Source organism: Hipposideros armiger, unplaced genomic scaffold (assembly GCF_001890085.2).
Source record: "Hipposideros armiger isolate ML-2016 unplaced genomic scaffold, ASM189008v1 scaffold_203, whole genome shotgun sequence".
NCBI lineage: Eukaryota > Metazoa > Chordata > Mammalia > Chiroptera > Hipposideridae > Hipposideros > Hipposideros armiger.
The window spans coordinates 2,133,968-2,153,563 of NW_017731553.1; the positions used below are offsets into that span (position 1 = coordinate 2,133,968).

Here is a 19,596-nt window from a genome sequence, read left to right on the forward strand (position 1 = left end):
GTACTAAGGACACAGTTCTAGAACCCAGTTCTAAAAGTTGTGGAAGAAATCATTAAGTCTGGCAAACCCAACTAACAGCCCTTTGCAAGGAATGGTTCAGCAAACAGTTGAAGGTATCTAGATGCTTTCCAGATTTCCTTGGGCTCCATTACAGGGAAGCAGATTTTTTCAGGGTGTGAAAATATCTACTCTTAATCATGGCTATTTAACACTTGAAACTTCATTTATTGCTATCCTACAGATTTGGATGAAGAAACTTTTTTTATTATTATTGGGAAACAGCCATGGTCATTGGTTACACATTGCTTTCATGCTGCAATGGCATAGTTGACTCTTTTAGGGAGGGCGGAGCTCACAGTGGCCCATGCAGAGATTGAACCGGCAACCTTAGTGATATCAACACCACGCTCTAACCAACTGAGTTAACCGGTCAGCTCTGGATGAAGAAACTTTTTGAGCAGAACGTTTTACCCTAGTTCTGGTCACAGCTGTCTATGTCTGTCTGTGTCTCTGTCTGAGAGAATCATGAAGCAAGGCTGAAGGAAAACATTTAACTCAAAATACTTATGGTGCCTTTAGGGTATCACTAATAAATGAGAGGAAAGCAGTTTCTAATGTATAATTGATACTATACTAAGCTAAAAAAATGTGAATAAATTTAAGGTTGGATATTTTTAATGTAGAATTAATGTAAGTACATTTACATTGTAAGTACATTTACAATGTAATTAAAATTTGAAGACTTAACGGGAAATTACTCCTATGTTTTATAGTAACACATTTATAGCCCAATAAAATGAATACAGTGCAGTTACATATACAAATATGTATTCAAATATAGCATCCGTTGTACAGTGATTAAAACATTAAAAGACTATAACTGTATGTTTGCATCCATCAAATTCAGCATTGTCTTAAATGATTGAAATCCCTAGTTTAATACCATGAAATTAAAACATTTTGTGCAGAAGGGTATCATTATTCAAAAATTTCATCTCCTAATTCTGTCTTCTAACCACAGGATCAGCACACAAGAGAAATGAATTTTAATTTCATTTTGTTGTTGTTTTTGCAGAAGCATTAATTAAGTGAAATATGAAATAAATGGACAAGTTCATGAGTGAGTTATAAATCAAGTATCATAAATTCCAGCAATTGTACATTAGAACATTTATAATTTGCAGGTACCATTGAATAAAATACAACTGGTTTATCATACAAATTGTCACATCAAATGATACCACTGGCATAAACTATGATCTTGATATGATACACAAACCTATTTAAAAGATAAAATGTTTATGTATTACAGTTATTGTATTTATTGTTTATTGTAAAACCAATTCATCAAAAAAACATGCACCTAATATGCCAACTTGAAAGTAAAACTCACAATCCATGATTTAAAAGGCAGCAATTTCAAACCACTATCTTTAGTGGTCCATGATATGAAATTCTCCAAGCATAAATTCAACACTGTGCATGCAACAACGGGCCCTGTGCTCTACAACAAGTGATCACACTGTTTATATACTTCAAAGAAAGAGAGCTACACACATATTATCAAAGAAAAACTCTAGGAAGAAACATAATATAACTTAAGAAAACCTTTACTAGAACAGATTTTTCCAAAAAAATTCAAAAGCAAGTCAAGTCACTGGAAAGTAGAGCTTTGTTACAGGAAACCCTCTTGTGCAAATATGAATATTGAACTTAAAGCTGTGACATGTGTATCTGAATTTCAATGCACAAAATGTAAACTTCAACACATTCTAAGTACAGGAGTTTTAGCTTTGGATCTTTTAACAACTGTAAGACAGCTCTAAAAACCCTAAATACCAGTCAAAGTGCAAAAGAGGTCCTTCAGAACATATCCCTTTGGTATATTATAGTCACATTGATAACAGGATTAAACAAATTATCAGTTAACAAAGGGGCTTTCAAAAAAATCTCTGATTATCTCTCAACTCTCTTTGGATTTTTGTTTTGTTAATGAAAAGTTACCAACAAAGTTACAGGTAAAGCTTTTTACCTGTAAATGTTCAGAATAATTGATTTCCGGTTTTTTAGATGGAATCTGAACGCATGCCATGAAAATTCCTACTTGGAAACAAAATAACACTGCAATTTTCAGCTGGGGGTAATGGAAGGTGTCAAGATGGCTTCTTGCAAGAGTGAGACAATCTGTGAATGATGAAGTCCATCTCAGTCCTGAGGAAATTCTGTGAATGTCATGGGCAGCATAGGATCATCCTGACTCTTGTGCTGTTTATCTGTAAACTTTTAAGATATATAATCTAGTTCACACCTCCAAAGGAAATCTTATTTTTAAAAGTCTATTCATTCTCCTTTAATTCAAGGGGAACTTAGTTTCCTTGTGTTACTCAGAGCAGCATCTACAAAATAATGAAGAATGATGTTAATACTCAAGTGACTTTTAAGGCCAAAATTGTTGTCTGTGCTATGATTTCTAACACTAATAATAATGTACAAGATGGACTCAGTAAAATGTGACTCATTACAACTACATAATTGGCTTTTGAAAGTATGCAAAATGTTAATGTCTTAGATTTTATCTTATTCTAACAGGCATACATTTTTAACATTATAAAGTGCTCAATTTGGCATGTGCACTATTTCTTTGTATTTGTCTGATATTCTTCTTTTCTGGGTAGTGCTTTTTATGCCCTCTATAAGTAAGAAATTGTTAACCACTCAAAGTCATGAAGATATTGTCCTGTGTTTGCTTTTAGAAGCTTTGTGATTCCAACTTTTATGTTTAGGTCTGTGATCCAACTCAAATTAATTTTTGTGTAGGGACTGAGGTGGAGGGATGGAGGTTCATTTCATTTTCCATATGGATACCCAGTTGCTTCAGCACCACCTCTTAAAACAACCTTCCTTTTGTTCGTTTGACTTGACACCTTGATTGAACGTTAGCTGATTATGTATATGTGGGTCTATATTCACTACTGTAGCCTTAGAGTGTCTTGAAATCAAGTATGTTAAGTCTTCCAAAGTTTTGAGATTCTTATGTTCTAGATTCTTTGTCTTCCTACATACAGTTTAGAATAAACTTGTCTTTGCTTATTTTTTCCAAAAGGGCCTGCTGAGATTTTGATTGCATTAAGTCTATAGGTTAAAAAAAAGCAATAAATACACACATAAATAAAAAGATCAGGAAAAACTAAAAAACCCCACAAATTTATAAGTCAATTTGGGGACAATAGACTTAACAACTTTGAGATTTCCAATCCCTGAATAAGGTATATCTCTCCCTTTGTTAGGTCACCTTAAATGTATCTCAGCAATGACTTGTGGTTGTCAGTAGAGAAGCCTTAGACATATGTCATTAGATTCATTTCTATATATATTTTTTGTATTACCAGTGTGCATGTTGTTTTTTTAAATTTCGTTTTTTCAATTCTTTGTTGCTAGAATATAGAATTACAATTTATTTTGTATAATGAGTTTGTATACTTTGGCCTTATAAAATTCACTTATGACTTTTAGTAGGGGATTTTTGTGTATCGATTCCTAATGATTTTGTACATACACATGATCTGCTGAGCACGACAGTGTTGCTTCTTCTTTTCTAATCTTTTTGTTTTTTATTTCTTTATTTTGAGTGATGGCACTGGCTAGCGTTCCCAGTATAAATGTTGAATAGAAATGGTGAGAGCGAATATCCTTGGCTTGTTCTCAATCTTAGGGGAAAAACTTTCAATATTTCACCATGAAGTATGATGTTAACTGTGCTTTTTCCTATGTGTACATTAGCAGACTGAGGAAATTCCCTTTATTGTTAGCTTGGTGAGAGGTTTTATCATGAATGAGTATGGAGTTTTGTCAAGTACTGTTCTGCATCTATTGAAATAATTACATAAGTTTCCCCTTCATTATGTTAATATGGTGACTTACAATGATTTTAAGTGTGTAATACAAGCAGTTAAAACTAGACATTTCCCTCCCTCTTTAGCTGCATTCGCAAATTTTGATATGTTGCATTTTCATTTTCACCTAACTTGAAATAATTCTAATTTCTCTTGTGCCTTCTCCTTTGCCCCATGAGTTGTTTAGCTATTTATTATTTAATACCCAAATATTTAGGGACTATTGGTTTCTAATATAATACCTTTTGAGACTTTATATGATTCCAATCTTCTGAAATGTATTGAGCCTTATTTTATGACCTAGCATATGATCTTGGTGAACGTTCCAGGTATACTTAAAATCATGGTATATTCTGTTGTTGTTGGGTGTAGATTTTAAATAAATGGCAATTAGTTCAGGTTGTTGGTATATCAGACTCTTCTGATTAGTAATTATCTAAATAATTCAGTAATTCAATAATTTTCTAAATAATTTGACAATTAGAATAGAAAACCTTTGAAAGGTGACCCAGATTTAGAGTATGATAAAACCAAACAAACAAGAAGTGACTCTATTTGTGGGGTTCCCATGGGACCCAATATTTATATTGAGCCCTATCACCCTTAGATTTTGTTTCATGTCATCAAAAAATCTAAAACCAAATAAGTTACTCCCAGTCTATTAGATTCATCTAAACACAGTGTACCATTACCTGAAATTTAAATACAAGTCCAAAACTAGAAAGTCAAAGGAAATATGTACATATAATAGTAATCTTGTTCACAAACAAATCTGTTTTCTGTGGGGTTTTTTTGTGCTGCCTTTTTATAGATAGCTCAGTATCATTTAGGGCTAAAATCTACAATAATACTGGTTTGGATATAGAAATATTATGTACAAAGGTTTGGCTTAATAGAAAGGAACATTAGGGTAGTTTTGGTTGCTTCATACTACCTTTACACATTAAGTCTTGGGCACAGACACAAAGAAGTGTGTGTGTGTGTGTGTGTGTGTGTGTGTGTGTGTGTGTGTACCAGAAACCTATCATAAGGAAACTGAGTGAAAACACTGGTAAAGCATTCTTGGATTGTAAGGCTGGTACCTTAAAAGCCTATCATAGGTATTTCGTTCTGAAGGATCTCTTATAAGACACCCCAGTATCTGAAACTGTCTTTCAAACCCATCAACCTTGTAGGGAAAAGTTTAACATGTTTTAAAAAAATCTTTCTTCATTAATTTAAAATTATTAAAGGAAAAAATTAAATCCTAGCTAACATAATATGCTTTCAGCTTCATCGCTAAGTGCAAAGAGGTTCTTACCCTATGCCAATTGCATATTTGGTAAAGCTTTAATAATTTTATCCTTTAAATGAGTAGTATACAGTTTGTTCATATTATACCTGTAACTTTGGTATTCCGAAACCTATAGTCACCGATTATAATCTGTAAACTGTTCCCTGGAATCAGGCCTTCTTTTCTTCTGTTTAGATTTTTCACCAACCTAAATAACAAATGAATTAGTGGCCAACAATGGTAATATAACCTAATAAAAAACAAAGACATTGCATTGCAGCTCACATTTTCACAAAGCTATTGAATGTGCTCAAAGACCTTCATGACACTGTTCTTGAGTCCTTTGAGTAACCTACAAAGGACTTAGGTTCTAGCAAAAATGGTTATTACTTTAATGGTGCATCATTAATTGTTGCCCTCGTGACCTTTAGGGTCAGAGTACACAGTCAATGTAGCATTTCAGTTAAAGTTATTGACATAGAGAAGACAGGATTATTTCATATAAAATTTCAAGATTTATGGAAGCTTCATTCAACCCTCTTCCCAACAATATTTCCTTCCTGCTTTGGGTTCTCTAAAATTAAACAGCATATTTGGCAGAACCATCTTTGCAGTTGGTGCTATATGAAGTCAATGCATAACGATAGAACAAGGCTGAAAAGTCAATATTTGAAATGATAAAGAGAAGTGTGGCTATGTTGTAACGGAGAAAAGCATGGTCCCCAGCACGTAGTAGGCATTCATTAAAGATGCGATGATTTAATGAATGACTTAAATTACCACATGTAATGTGATCTGTAGCCATTACAAAGCCAGATGTATCAGCTGCAACGTCTCAGCCACAGGTAAACCACAAGAGAGCATGCAGACGCATAGCATTTCATTCTTTCAAAGCATTTTTCACTCACCAAAGGTTAACATTCCTTTCAGTGAGCTAGATAGGCATGGCTGAAGCAATGAAAATGAAACACTGATAAGAAATGTGATATTTCTGCTTCCTGAGACTGTATAACAAAGATACAAGTAAAGCAGAACATTTGATTAGATATCCATGTGCCCCAGGTGGATGTCATCACAGGCATGGAGAACGCACCTACCATCGACCCTCAGCATCCTCATGGAGAAGCTGAATGACATCTCCATTTCTAATCAGGAGGTCTTCTGAGCCTCTCTTCCTGCAATCTGCTAGGGCTTTATATTTGCCTGGAGACTGTAAGGTGGTTTGGAGAAATTACATTATAAATTTGATCGCAAAACTACTTTGCACAAGTGCATGCTCTGAGACATAAAGAATTCATGCGCTACTTCAATGGCAAATGTGGCAGCTGCAGCAGCTTTGCAGGAACAAACATGAAGCAGTTTGTGATGGGGGAAAAAAGCAGAACATGTGTTTATTGAACCTAAAGAACTCACTTTTATTTGCAAAAAGAGAATGACAGCATGAACTACACAGAAAGTAATAGAGCACAGCTAATTTAAGTTACATGAATTATAAGCATAAATCCAGAAAAAAACATGAAAAAAATTTTCAATATTGTTATTTGTAAACTACTCTCATGAAAAATGTATCCCGGCACATACAAAAAGCAATAGTGCTGAACAAATATTTACTAATGTCCTCAAAAAGGATTTCTGGGCTTTACACTGTTTTGCACCAGTAAAACTAGTGGGTATAGAAGCTTTGGGTCCAATAAAAGCAGATTAAGTCGTCATGTTGTGCTTTACCTGGCCTGAATCTTTTTGCAGCTATAATTTTAACTGGATTCATTAATAACCTAAATAATCCAAGGCACACTGATTCCATTTGGTTACAAAGTCGATGGAGAAGAAATAAATTTCATGTCCCAAAGTATTCGGAGATGAGGATTTTTCCAGTATAATATCTTACATATTGAATACATGATTTTAAACAACGTGCCATAATTTAAAAAATGTATTGAATGAAAGAAAAAATGATGTGATGCTGACTCTTTGTACATCCACAGGAATTAACCTGAAAACAATATCCGCATCACTGGGGCTGGACATCTTTTGAGCTAGCACTTTTACCAGATGGGCTGAAGAACAGGTGGGAAAGAGCTATTACTTCCCAGTTAACATAGCAGCTTCATCAAAATAGGAGTGCCATCTCTGACACGGGCCTCTACGCGGGAAGCAGCACCCATTATTTCTAACTTTTTTTTTTGTTTAACTGAGTCATCCTGCCACCTGTTGGCAGCTCAGTGGCAGCTCAGCTCGGGCTGGGAATTGAACCAGTGACCCTGTTGCTCAGAGCTCGCACTCTTGAGCGAGCTCTTAACCAACTGAGTCACTCAGCCAGCCCCTATTTCTGAATTTTTTATAAGGTGAGGCTGAAAAAGCAGCTCATTGCAACCTGTTTTGCCTTTTGTTGGCGGGGGGGGGGGGCATCTCCCTTTTCTCTTGTTTCTTTTTTTGTATGCAATGATTGTTCTTTTGTACATTTTCCTTAGTAGCACATGTCAGGGAATTATTGGGAGGAGAGAGGAAAACTGATAGGTTTTCCTACATTCCCATCCCCTGTGATTAAAGCATTTATCAGTTTTGCATATTTGCTTTATTTTCTGACACCATGGTGGGAAAATGCTTACTGAAGACTTGGTCAGTTCCTGACAATTCCCCTCACTGAACATCTAACAGCGAACATTTAAACCCAAACTGGCTTTCCCTGACTTTTCGCTCACATCTGAACTGCCATCCTCAGACAATACTCATTAAGAAAATGGAAGTTCCTTTTATTATTAATCTAAACCAGCAGGTCTCAAAGTTTGGGAGGCAGACTTTTGGGTGTTCCCGACATCCTTTCAAGGGTCTGCAAGGTCAAGCTTACACAAAGACATTGTTTGGCTTTTCACTCTTATTCTTTCACAAGTATAGAATGGAGTTTTCTAGAGGCTGCCTGATGTGTGATAGCACAAACAGACTGAATGAAAAAGCAGGCTAAAGAGACTTGCACAAATATTTAAAAAGCCACTCTTCTCACTAAATATTTTGTCTTAAAAATGTAAATTTTTAGTAAAAACGTTATTCATATGAAATTATAATGGGTTTATTAATATTTTAAAATAATGAATAAATAATTTTATATTCCTCAGTTTTAATTTATAATATGGTAAATATCAATGGATGTAAACAAGAGCTCCTTGGGGTGCTCAATAATTTTTAAGAATGTAGAGGGTTCCTACATTAAAATGTTTGAGCACTGGCAGTCTACACCATTAACTCTGGACAAATCTCTTACCAGCTCTGAACCTGTTTCCTCCTCTGTCAATTGGAGATAATAAAGCCTGGCCTTTATGAATATTAAATGTGAAATCATATTGTAAACTGTAAAGTTCCATACGAGTTTATGGTCATTGTATTATTAGTAGAAAGAACATTCTGTTACTTTCTTATATATATTTTTTGATATAACAGAATATTTAATTACATCAGTTCCTGTCAACACACAAGTCACTTAATGATGATTATATTGGCCATTTCCATTGGTTGGCAGGAGGCTCTTCCACTAAAGGCTCCCATGGTTTCCACGGTATCATTTTCCTTGTCAGACTTAGTTCATTTTCAGCCTGAAGAATCACCTCTTCTATTTGGCCACCCTGAAGTTGGTCTTCTAATTTTTTAACATCTGGTTCCACTTTAACCATACCTAGCTTTTCATTTATAATCTGTTCTGTATACTTTTTATATGCTGTATTTTTGGGGATTTGCTCACGAACATCAAGAATCATTGTGTACAATATTCTCAGCCTGTCATGTGGACTTACACATACAGCCAATCCCACGAGGCCAGTGGTCTTCTTCAGCACGCCCACCATGACCGTGTTCACTACCCAAGTACCATTGTGGTACTTTCTTAAAGCATTCAAGTTGATACGCTGCAGCTTTGTGGTTATCCATGCCATCATTCCCTTACCCCAATATTAGAACTGCCAAATTCATTTTGTTCCTCTGAAGGGCACCAAGGAACAGTCCACTAAAAAGCGTCATTCCTACCCTTCAAGCTGGGGACTTCAGAAAATTGGAGATCGATCCTAACCAGCCCTCACTTCCCTCTAGTAATCCACCAGTTTCCTAACAACACTGCAAAACTCTTTTTTCTATAAAACACGTACTTTTACCCTAAAACAACCTCCTTTAGTTTTATGGAGTGACACCTTGCTCTAATATGCTGAGATTTGGTATCCTCAGCACATTTTTGGATAGTCCACTAAAATATATTCCCCAGATGTTATTAAAGGGTTTTTAATGTGTAATGTTCATTTCCTATATTTTCCAATCTGAAATCTAAACTGATTTTTAAAGTACATTGGACTCTCCTTCGTCCTTTGATTTTATCTCACATGCCTTGATTGAAAATGCAGTGGTGAGGCTCAATTAAAGATAAAATTGGTCAACGTATAGAAAATCGGAATGATTGACTATTCATCTAATCGGCTTCAGTAGGAACTCCACATATAGCTCAAACAAGTTCCACTTACAGAGAGAAGTGCTTACTTCTAATAAGTTCATAATAAGGCTTGTTTTTTTAAAATCTTTTGGCCATGGAATACACCTAAGGACTCCAAGGATACTGACAAAAGATTGCTCCCATGTACTTCACTTATTTTATCAGTAAAACTGCTTCAAGAGTTTCTATGCATTTATTTTAATATGTCACTACTAACCATTAGGGGTCTTTCTTCTTCGTTGCCAACATAGGAAGAGTAGAAATAGCTGTTTGACCATTCCTCAGGCCCTTCAGAGATTTCTGCAGTCCAAACTATAAGAAAAACATGGAAGGTGGCAGTTACTCAATGGTGCTGGTCCACCACAAGGAGAGAAGTAAAACTAATTGTAATAATCAAGGTTATAGCCTTCAGTGGCCCAATATTATCTTTCTATAATAAAACCTTCAATTAGGTTGCACTATTTTAGAATTGCTGATATTTCAGCAAGGGCCTGGCATGTCACATACTTCTTTAACTTTTTAGGATGGTTTCGAGTTGGGGCTGGTGGAGAGTTATTAAAAATAATACAAAGTTAAATAACATTCTAGAGAATATTTACTGCTTCTTACAGAAAATAATCTCTTCCAAAAATTTTTTCCATAGCATTTTTATTGGTTCATTCAAATAGCACTTGTAATGTTCTACCTAGTACCGTATTTCCCCATGTATAAGACACACCCTTTTTCGAAAATTTTGGGGTCTAAAAACTGGGTGCATCTTATACAGTGGTTGTAGATTTTTTTAATTGCATTTCCCGCTTTTTCGCGCTTCTTGTCTTTGCGCCCAGTGTTTCGTACTTGTTACCAGTATATTAGGTTACATTTTGCCACGTTCTGCCCAGAAATGGCTCAGAAAAGATTTTCGTACAGTGCTGAATTCAAGTTAAAAGTGATCCAGCTTGCAAAAGTGATTGGAAATCGTGCTGAACGTAAATTTGGTCCTCCTCCAACTGAGAAAACAATCCGAGACTGGCTGCTAGGGCTTTATATTTGCCTGGAGACTGTAANCTTAAAGCATTCGAGTTGATACGCTGCAGCTTTGTGGTTATCCATGCCATCATTCCCTTACCCCAATATTAGAACTGCCAAATTCATTTTGTTCCTCTGAAGGGCACCAAGGAACAGTCCACTAAAAAGTGTCATTCCTACCCTTCAAGCTGGGGACTTCAGAAAATTGGAGATCGATCCTAACCAGCCCTCACTTCCCTCTAGTAATCCACCAGTTTCCTAACAACACTGCAAAACTCTTTTTTCTATAAAACACGTACTTTTACCCTAAAACAACCTCCTTTAGTTTTATGGAGTGACACCTTGCTCTAATATGCTGAGATTTGGTATCCTCAGCACATTTTTGGATAGTCCACTAAAATATATTCCCCAGATGTTATTAAAGGGTTTTTAATGTGTAATGTTCATTTCCTATATTTTCCAATCTGAAATCTAAACTGATTTTTAAAGTACATTGGACTCTCCTTCGTCCTTTGATTTTATCTCACATGCCTTGATTGAAAATGCAGTGGTGAGGCTCAATTAAAGATAAAATTGGTCAACGTATAGAAAATCGGAATGATTGACTATTCATCTAATCGGCTTCAGTAGGAACTCCACATATAGCTCAAACAAGTTCCACTTACAGAGAGAAGTGCTTACTTCTAATAAGTTCATAATAAGGCTTGTTTTTTTAAAATCTTTTGGCCATGGAATACACCTAAGGACTCCAAGGATACTGACAAAAGATTGCTCCCATGTACTTCACTTATTTTATCAGTAAAACTGCTTCAAGAGTTTCTATGCATTTATTTTAATATGTCACTACTAACCATTAGGGGTCTTTCTTCTTCGTTGCCAACATAGGAAGAGTAGAAATAGCTGTTTGACCATTCCTCAGGCCCTTCAGAGATTTCTGCAGTCCAAACTATAAGAAAAACATGGAAGGTGGCAGTTACTCAATGGTGCTGGTCCACCACAAGGAGAGAAGTAAAACTAATTGTAATAATCAAGGTTATAGCCTTCAGTGGCCCAATATTATCTTTCTATAATAAAACCTTCAATTAGGTTGCACTATTTTAGAATTGCTGATATTTCAGCAAGGGCCTGGCATGTCACATACTTCTTTAACTTTTTAGGATGGTTTCGAGTTGGGGCTGGTGGAGAGTTATTAAAAATAATACAAAGTTAAATAACATTCTAGAGAATATTTACTGCTTCTTACAGAAAATAATCTCTTCCAAAAATTTTTTCCATAGCATTTTTATTGGTTCATTCAAATAGCACTTGTAATGTTCTACCTAGTACCGTATTTCCCCATGTATAAGACACACCCTTTTTCGAAAATTTTGGGGTCTAAAAACTGGGTGCATCTTATACAGTGGTTGTAGATTTTTTTAATTGCATTTCCCGCTTTTTCGCGCTTCTTGTCTTTGCGCCCAGTGTTTCGTACTTGTTACCAGTATATTAGGTTACATTTTGCCACGTTCTGCCCAGAAATGGCTCAGAAAAGATTTTCGTACAGTGCTGAATTCAAGTTAAAAGTGATCCAGCTTGCAAAAGTGATTGGAAATCGTGCTGAACGTAAATTTGGTCCTCCTCCAACTGAGAAAACAATCCGAGACTGGCTATGGTTCGGAGTTTTGACAGTGAGGAGGAGTTGTATGAATTTCATGATGAATAAAACTTGAGTTCAATAACTTTATGTAATACATTTTTTTTCAAATTTCGGGCCCCAAAATTAAGGTGCGTGTGTCTTATACATGGGAGCGTCTTATACATGGGGAAATACGGTAATATTATTATTTTGACTTGTCTTCTCTGTCTTATTAGGCAGAGACCATGTGTTATACATTGCATGTCTCATAAGAGCCTTGCAAGCAAGAGGTGCTTAATTAAAATATACTGAACTGATATGAATTAAGCAATCTAATGTAGGCAGAGAATTAATTAAGAGACTCTCAACTTGGCTACACTAAACTCTAAACGACTCGTGTAACCTGGGAAAAGTCGTATTAACTTTCTCTGACTTTGTTTCCACATCTGTCAAATGAAGCCATTGGTACTAGGCTCCCTTCTAGCTGCTCTGGGGGCCACAGCACAGATGACCTGAGTGACCTTTAAATGGATAACTGAAAGTTGAACAAGGTTATCATTACCTGTTTCTCCTCAACTAGTAGAAAACTTCCAGATCAAGTACCACCATATTTAAGTATGGCGCATCTGGCACTCTGTTGGGTATTTCTCCAGGGAAGGATATGCTGTTGATCCCAGAGTTGTTTAGGTGACCCTGCTGGATGCTTCTCCAGTACCTTGGACTTCCCTGTTATACTACTTACCAATTTTACTTTAATTGCCTATTGAATTATCTTTCTATCCTCCTAGCTTCGTGGGGATGGCAGCTGAGTGTGTCTTAATTAGACTCTATACCCAGAGCTTCACACAATTCCTGGCACACAGGCTGTGTGCTGTTTGTTGAATTAAACAAATTGTTTGAAATCAGATGAAATGGTACAATTTGCATTAAAATCGATTCCAGCTATAAATGACTCCTCTCTATTCATCAAACCTGAGTGACGTGTGCATTCCTTGAAGCGAAGTGTATGTGTTTCATTCATCTCTGTAACCTGCGTAGCACGGCTTCCCGAACTTGAAAATGCACCAGAAAGACTCACATGGAGAGCTTATTAAATCACACATGGCTGGGTCTCAATGCCAGAGTTTCTGATTCAGAAGGTCCAGGGCAGAGCCAGAGAACTGGACTTCCTTACACGTTCCCGGGTGATGATGACGCTACTGGTCTGGGGAACGTGCTTTGACAAGCACTGCTCTGCAGTGTCCACTGGTGTCTTGCATACACAAGGCATACAGGCCTTATAAAAATGGGCTAATTTTGTTGTTTTTATACAAAAATAACAGATGGGTATATTTTCCAAATGAACAATGGGAGAAAAGAATGTGCAAAGCCATTAATCTTACCTTCGGGTGACCTTGACACATACCTGCATTTGCCTCCGCCTGAACTGATGCGATTGCTTCACCAACCTGCACCACAGGGCTAGTGTGCTCTGATTCAGATTCCTCGGCACCCATAAAAACTACCTTTTGCCTTCTGAAATAGCATATATGTAAAAATCAGTAAGCTTTTATACAGTCCAAGAGGAACAAGAAATTAAAAATGGCATTTTTTTCAACAGATACCATGTGTTAAGAACATACTCTGCAAATCCATTCAAACAGAGCTGACTTCCCCCTTATTTAAGTCTGTGTGATAATATTGGGTTGTCGGGAAAGTCATGACGCATTTTTGCAACGAAAAACACAGAAAAAATATGTCATGACTTTTCCGACAACCCAATAGCTCTTAATATACAAAAGCTTAAATACTAGAACCCAAGTCAGCAGGGTCTCTCTTTAATATGCAAGGAAGAAAATGACTCCCTGTTGACCCAAGGCAGGTGTATTCTTTAAAATCACTAAAGCATTGCAGATTTGAAATTTGCTACAAGGTAGATCTTAAGTGTTCTCACCATGCACACACACACACACAAAAGGATATATCAGGCGATGAACATGCTAACTAGCCTTACTGTGGTGAATATTTCACAATGTGTGTGTATATTAAATCACCAAGTTGTACTCTTTAAATATGTGTAATTTTAATTGTCAACTATAACTTAATAATATTGGGGAAAAAATTCCTGCTGCTCTATGAACTTTTAACCTTAATGAATTAAATGAGGTGTAATAAATGACAGTGAAACCTTAATCCAATTAATACTGTTGAGTTGTATCGCTACTATAAAGTGAATTACAGCATGACATCTAAAGACTTAATAAATGACTAAAGATTGAGTACTGTGAACCTTGGAAGATAAAGACTTCTACTGTGGGGATGACCAGTTAGCTCAGTTGGTTAAAGGGTGGTGCTGATAACACCAAGGTTGCCGGTTCAATCCCCACATGGGCCACTGTGAGCTGCGTCCTTCCTAAAAGAGCCAACTATGCCATTGTAGCATGAAAGCAATGTGTAACCAATGACCATGGCTATTCCCCAATAAAATAAAATTTAAAAAAATGTACTGCGACTTTTATATGGTTCTCCTAAAGCCCCAGATGAACTAACACACTTTGCATCCAATTTTAGCTACCTCTGAAAGGTGATGTGCACCAAAGAGAAAAAGAGTATTTTTTTAAAAGATTTTATTGGGGAATTGGGGGAGGGGAACAGCGTTGGGGAATTGGGAAAGGGGGACAGACAAGTTGCTGTCCTTTTGATCTTCACTCTAGTTGTGGAGGACGTTGCTTCCCTGGCCCATGTTGGCATTGTGATCATTGCGCTCTTCCCGGCTGAGGCAGATCCATCGCCAGCCATTGGACAGCCGCTCAAGGTAGCTTACGGCAAGCCCACTGCAGCCCCACTGCAGCCTATGCTGTTGCCGGCGACTCACAGCAGCCCAGCTGCAGGTCGAGCTGTTGTTCACCATCTTAGCTGTAGAGGGTGCAGCATCACCGGCCCATGTGGGATCCGAACCGGGGCCCTGCTGCTCAGAGCTCGCACTCCCAACTCTTAACCAACGAGCCACTCTGCCGGCATGAAAGAGAGTATTTTTAATAAGTCATCCAATGATTCCCTACATCATGCAGATGGTGCATGGTGAATTTGTGTGCCAAGGCTTTGGGGTCAGTGTGAGGATTCTTTCTGCATATCTGCAAATGTTCTGTGGAAATTCTACCTTTTGATTCCTAGGAGCAAAATACAATGACCACATCTCTAAACCAGCACTATCGTCAGTGCTACCCTTTAAGATCGCTAGCTTCACCAAAGACCTTGTGGTTGTGTCCAGGCACAGTTCCCTCCCAGGATCCATACCTCCTCTCTATATGTAGAAAGAGACACCGAGTGGTCTCCATCAAGGGACCACAAAGCGGTGGGCCAATAGAGGCTGCCAGTCCTTTATCATTCTTACAACTCGCTTTCTCCAATCAGATAGAAGGTGACCAAAAATATGTTGAAGAGAAAGCCATGAGTACAGCCACTTTTACGGTTAGCTTACATGCAAACTCCCCCCAGATATACTGAGAACAAAGCATTTGTAATCATGTGTAGCCCAAACTAGCGGATTCCTTTTTTTTAAAAGAGTTTTATTTTATTTTATTTTATTGGGGAACAGCCATGGTCATTGATTACGCATTGCTTTCATGCTACAATGGCATAGTTGCCTCTTTTAGGGAGGGCACAGCTCACAGTGGCCCATGTGGGATCAAACAGGCAACCTTGGTGTGATCAGCACCACACTCTAACCAACGGAGCTAACCAGTCACCCCTTACTGTATTACTTTTAACACAAGGGGAACAGTGGTATTAAAAATAAGGACTATCAGTCCAAGTATAAGGATGGAACAGATAAAATAATGTGTTTATGGAATTTGATGTGTTATTGCTAACAGGGCAGGTCATTTTTGTCTGAGATGCTGTAATACATTGTTTCGTGTTACATAGGGAAAACAGATTGCAGGAGCGATTGTTCTTAAACAATAATCACTTACACATCATTCCGCTGAGAAGAAAGCTGATTCTGTTCAGTTAACTGATTAAACTGCTCTTGTTGTTTAACTATGGAGAAAAGAAAGCTTAGATAAGCATCATTCAGAAGCCACACTGCTCCCTTCCTTGAAGACCAATGATGCGTGCGCATGTGCGCGCGCGCGCGCGCGCACACACACACACACACACACACACACACACACACACAGCCCATTCCCATTAGAGTCAACCTTCACAGACCCAAAATAACAGAGGGAAAGCCAGTCTGAATTTGGAATATAGAAAAGAACTGGATAATGTAATATTTTATTCAAGAAAGTCAAGTTGATTACTAAAACCTCCCCCACTACAACATGACCAAGCACTGATGACTTGAGGTCCTAAGCAGTTGCCTCATAGGAAAGACTCAGAATTAACAGTCACTTTGCTCTATTACTTCACAACAGCTTCTCAAGCACTAGAGTTCATTTTCTAGTGTAAAGTTCATTCGCCGAAATTGTTTAAACAACCCGTGAATCTTGATCTCCTACTAATTCATTTAACAAACCCTTTCATTATAAATACTATAAAGTAAATTTCAGCCCCATTCCCTGTTACTGTTATCACAAAATCTGAGTCAATGAGATTACTGTACTTCTTGTTCTGAAGAATGCATGCTTAAATTTACTTGTCATAAGTTCTTGTTGCTTCAACAAAATACTTCTTATTTCTTTTAACCATATCATCTTCACATCTACAGTCGGAGCCTAAAGATTTTAGAAAGGGGGAAGAAGGAGACATGTTTCCTTTTAAAAAGGACGCCTTATAATAAAACCAATATAATTCAGTATATCAAACATGAACCGGAACATGAATCCTAAACCACCATATTCAAACTCTTAACATTTTGATTCTTAAAACTTCTAAGAATTTAAAAAAAAACTTCTAAGAAGCAAATCAGTAGCCATCAAATGGGATGAAATAATAGTCAAAACCATTTTGAAATTGCCCTTAAATAATGTTCACAGAAAATGTGAAGTACAATCTTACTTATCTTTTTCTTTGTAGGAGGGTTCTTTTAAAGGTATGCTTTATGTTTAATTTTGGTAAAAAAAAACAAAACGAGGTCTACTGTTTCTGAAAACACAGTCCATTGCAGAGTAATTTTGATAACCAATGACAGCATGCAAGCTTCATTAAATAGCCTCCCATTATTGACCAAATAAGTCTGTTAAACAGATAGCAAAAAGTCTTATGTCTCAATCAAAGAAAACATATTTTTGGGTACTTTCAACAGATAACTGCACATTTACCTGTCACAAGTCATGACACAAATACTTATGGAAATGACAACATCCTCTTGAAATGTTCTCATTTGCCTCCCCTTCCCTTCCTTAACAGGTTGGACCTTACAGCACACCTGGCCAGGGCTTTAACCATGATCAAATCCGAATCGTTATATCGCCCTGTCTCGTAATCAGGCACTCTCTGAATACCGAGCCCAAGAAGAACTCAGAACCGTTATAAATCTGGAACTCTAGAAACTTCACTTGGACAGAGAAGCACCTGCTAAGTTCTTGGCTATCAGTTACTGTTGATAAATCTCCTAGTGTAGTTAAGAAAACTTAAAGCCCTAGAGAGCACCATAGGCATGTTTCAAGTTAAAGAAAACACGTGCTACTAAAAAAATGTTGAACTACATCACAAAAAATAAAAACAAAATAATATTTAAGTGACCTACATGAAAAAAATGAGAACTTTTTGTAATGTACCCCAAATTATTTTTGTTTGCGAACTCAGACTTTTGTATCTTATCGCAGGTTATGCTTTCTAGAATAATTTTTATATGACCAACCTGGACAATATAAACTTCTTCCTTCCCAGCATAACAGATTTCAAACTTGCGGTTATCTCCTTTTACATATTCAGTGATTCCAACTTCATCCATCTACAACATATAAATCAAAATTCTCATGAGCATTTTATTTTGAATATGAAATTACATTAAATCTACCCCCATCACATTCTAAAAGAAATAGAATTTCTCACTTGGGCAAAAATACACATCTCATATTCAAAAAATGTTCAGTGATATTTCTGTCATAGAACTGAGTATTTAAATATTTTCACTGAACTATGCACTTACAGTAGAGATTACATGATCCATTTCAATGATCGAAACAATGTTATAAATCTGAACATCCAAGTAGTCCATGTAAGATTACATTCTGTTATAAATTAACTGTATACTCTTAAAACAAATTATTGTGTCAAACACAGAAGTAAAAGTAACCAAACATCAGTAGAAAAGGTCATACAAAATTAGTTTAAATAGTTATTTTTAATAATCATTTCCCGGGTATGTTAATCTTACAGATGATTAATTATCTCTACAGAAGCCCTACAAGTTATAAACATCCAATTCATGGGCAGGGAAAACCGGCCAGGCACGCAAGGACTCCCTGTATTTCCATTAATCTTGGCCTCTCGAGAAAACAAATAATCCGTCATGGGAGAGTGATGTCTTCTTCTAGCCAGTGAAACTTTTATATACAATATCCCTTCCTTACCACAATTTTTCTTCTCTTCCCTATGATTGTGCAAAGCATAACCTCTTCTTCCATCCTGTGCTGCTAATAGCGCAGTTAATTCCATTTTGAGAAATTTCACTCTCTTATACACACATTTCTCTTAGTCGCCTTCCGCCTTCTCTTTTCTTTCAATTCCTGCCTGATTATCTAAAGAAAAAACTCACTCTCTGTTGCATTAATGAGCCTCCCAAAATGACCCTAATTAGAGCTGATAAGCATTAAAAGTAGTGCCAGTGAAGTCCCCATATCAAGGAAAAGAAAAGGGATTATGCTTAGAAATGAAATGTGACATATAAATGAAAGAGTCTGTGATATCTACCCTGAATGTGGTCAGAAGTTACTTTCACAATGTCCAAAAATATCTTTATATTCCTACTCAACCACTCTAACTAACCTACTTTTGCTCCAATGTCAGGATTTAAGAGAAATAATAATCTCATACTCAATCTCTATTTAAATTGATTTTGTTTCAGTGCATGATAAGATAGAAAGCACAAGGGCTGTAGAGTCTGAGAGGTTGGGGTTGAAATTCCACCTCTACCACTTAGTAGCTATGTATGTTTTTTTTTAAAATCTGGCGACTCATTTCCGTCAGTTCTGGGAAATTTCTGTTGTTTTTTTTTCCCAAGATTTTACTTGGGCATTGGGTAAGGGAACAGTGTTGGGGAATTGGGGAAGGGGAACAGTGTGTTTTTCCAGGACCCATCAGCTCCAAGTCAAGTTGTTGTCCTTCAATCTTAGTTGTGGAGGGTGCAAGCTCAGCTCCAAGTCCAGTTGCCGCTTTCAACCTATTGGGTTGGAAAAGTCATGACGTATTT

At 36.8% G+C, this 19,596-nt stretch overlaps 2 protein-coding genes across 7 annotated transcripts in view; both read right to left on the reverse strand.

Annotated features, from left to right (window-relative positions):
* Positions 1–1,158: 1,158 nt before the first annotated feature.
* MCF2 (MCF.2 cell line derived transforming sequence) overlaps positions 1,159–19,596 on the reverse strand; it is a 71,352-nt gene continuing 52,914 nt past the window's right edge. For 3 of the 6 annotated variants that reach the window (XM_019653584.1, XM_019653588.1, XM_019653583.1), the window contains 8 exons: positions 18,043–18,135; positions 16,876–16,954; positions 16,211–16,277; positions 13,663–13,772; positions 11,494–11,588; positions 6,264–6,376; positions 5,274–5,374; positions 1,159–2,396 (listed from right to left, as the gene is read on the reverse strand). In XM_019653584.1, coding sequence (XP_019509129.1) covers positions 2,356–2,396; positions 5,274–5,374; positions 6,264–6,376; positions 11,494–11,588; positions 13,663–13,772; positions 16,211–16,277; positions 16,876–16,954; positions 18,043–18,135 — 699 coding nt within the window. In that variant the 3' untranslated portion in view covers positions 1,159–2,355. Of the gene's footprint in view, positions 2,397–5,273; positions 5,375–6,074; positions 6,115–6,259; positions 6,377–11,493; positions 11,589–13,662; positions 13,773–16,210; positions 16,278–16,875; positions 16,955–18,042; positions 18,136–19,596 lie in introns of those variants that run through there. The other 3 variants (XM_019653585.1, XM_019653587.1, XM_019653586.1) reach the window with 3 other exon arrangements.
* LOC109388664 (NADH dehydrogenase [ubiquinone] 1 alpha subcomplex subunit 5-like) lies at positions 8,631–9,002 on the reverse strand. Its single transcript, XM_019653589.1, has 2 exons — positions 8,938–9,002; positions 8,631–8,820 (listed from the first exon to the last, which is right to left on the reverse strand). The coding sequence occupies exons 1-2, from the start codon at positions 9,000–9,002 to the stop codon at positions 8,652–8,654; spliced, it is 234 nt and encodes a 77-aa protein (XP_019509134.1). The 3' UTR covers positions 8,631–8,651.

Excerpts from the sequence above, each read along its gene's own strand:
- LOC109388664 (XM_019653589.1), bottom strand. The coding sequence starts at position 9,002 with ATGGTGGGCGTGCTGAAGAAGACCACTGGCCTCGTGGGATTGGCTGTA. Across the intron at positions 8,821-8,937 it reads GTATGTGTAAGTCCACATGA|GGAACCAGATGTTAAAAAAT; the intron begins CAGGCTGAGAAT and ends TATGGTTAAAGT.